Raw genomic sequence first — 1365 nt, 5'->3', positions numbered from 1 at the left:
CTCCCAGTGACTCTCACCAGTGGCCTCCCCCGCTGCGCACCCACAGCGTCTCCCAGCACGTCCCAGTGCCCCCCTCAGCGTCTCCCAGTGCCCACCAGGGCTCCCCGCTGTATCCCGGTGACCCCCTAGTGCTCCCGCAGTGACCCCCGTTGTGTCCCACTGCCCCCCCCAGTGCCCCCCCGTCCGTCTGTACGCTGTGTGTGTGTACGTGGGGGAGGCAGCACCCCCTCCCCGTCGCCATGACAACGGTTGCCGGGCAACCGCAGCACTGTCGCTACAGCGGTGGTTGCCATGGCAACAGCAGTGCTTCCGCATCGCCCCGTTTCCCCCTAATTTCCCATCTCCCCTTCCCCCAGTTTTCCCCATTTTTCATTTCCCCATTTCCCCCCATTCCCATTTCTCCCAATTTGCCCCCATTCCCCAATTGTCCCTCGTTCCCCATTTTTTCCCCATTCCCCCTTTTCCCTCCATTTCCCCCCCTTTCCCCCCCAGATTTCTCCCTCCTCCCATTTCCCCCAATTTCCCCCATTTCGTTCCCCGTTTCCGTACTGCGCATGCGCGGCGCGTAGGGATGCGGCGGCGCGCGGGGAGCGCAGCGCGCAGTGGCGCCGTGGCTTAGTTGGTTAAAGCGCCTGTCTAGTAAACAGGAGATCCTGGGTTCGAATCCCAGCGGTGCCTTTTGGGGGGCGGGCTTTAATTCTCCGCTCCGGATCGTTCATTAATTAACCGCGGGTCTATTAACCAGTCATCGGACGTTGCTAAGTAATTACCGGGAGCTGAGGGAACGCTCACGTGTGAGGCGGTGGAGCGTCACGTTCCGTGCGTTATTTATTGCTGGGGACCATATTAATTAATAGGAGGGTACATCAATGATTAGAGGAGTCCTCAATTAACGGGGTGTGGCATTAATAATGTGAGGGGTCACTAATTACCGGGAGTCTCAGATGACGGTAATGCAACGTGGGGCTAGTTATTGAGAGTTACATTAGTCACTAGAGGGAGTACCTTAATTATAGGGGGCGTACATTAATTCCTGGGTTTTCTATTAATTCTTAGAGGTGGGGAGAGGAGTCATTAATTAACCGGGGAGGTCACACATGACAGTGAGGCCCAGAGGCGGCCATTTATTAGGGCGTCACATTCACTCCTAGGGGTCATTCATTCATTCATTCATTCATTCATTCACTCGCTCCCGGGGAGGCGTCCGTCCACCCCGGGGTCATTCATCCCTCCCGGGCCGCTCCTTTATGAATGAATGGGCTCAGACGACGGTGAGGTTCCCGCCCTTCGGAAGCTCCGCCCCCGGCGCGTGCCGCCGCACGAGGCGCCGCAGCTCGCGCACGTAACGCGCGTGGAGCCGCAGCA

At 58.2% G+C, this 1365-nt stretch overlaps 1 protein-coding gene and 1 non-coding gene across 2 annotated transcripts in view; both read left to right on the top strand.

The window, feature by feature from the left end:
• Positions 1–627, top strand: part of LOC110391342 (AP-4 complex subunit mu-1-like) — a 16818-nt gene extending 16191 nt beyond the window's left edge. The window contains exon 5 of the mRNA XM_021383171.1: positions 493–627. Within this exon, the coding sequence (XP_021238846.1) occupies positions 493–627 (135 nt within the window). The remainder of the gene's footprint in view (positions 1–492) is intronic.
• On the top strand, positions 605–678 carry TRNAT-AGU. The gene has a single exon. It is a non-coding gene; the product is annotated as a tRNA-Thr (tRNA).
• Positions 679–1365: the final 687 nt, after the last annotated feature.

This window comes from Numida meleagris, unplaced genomic scaffold, assembly GCF_002078875.1.
Source record: "Numida meleagris isolate 19003 breed g44 Domestic line unplaced genomic scaffold, NumMel1.0 unplaced_Scaffold352, whole genome shotgun sequence".
In the NCBI taxonomy this organism is placed as follows: Eukaryota; Metazoa; Chordata; class Aves; order Galliformes; family Numididae; genus Numida; species Numida meleagris.
The sequence above is the reverse complement of the archived record's forward strand: the minus strand, read 5'-3'. Positions and strand labels throughout refer to the sequence as shown.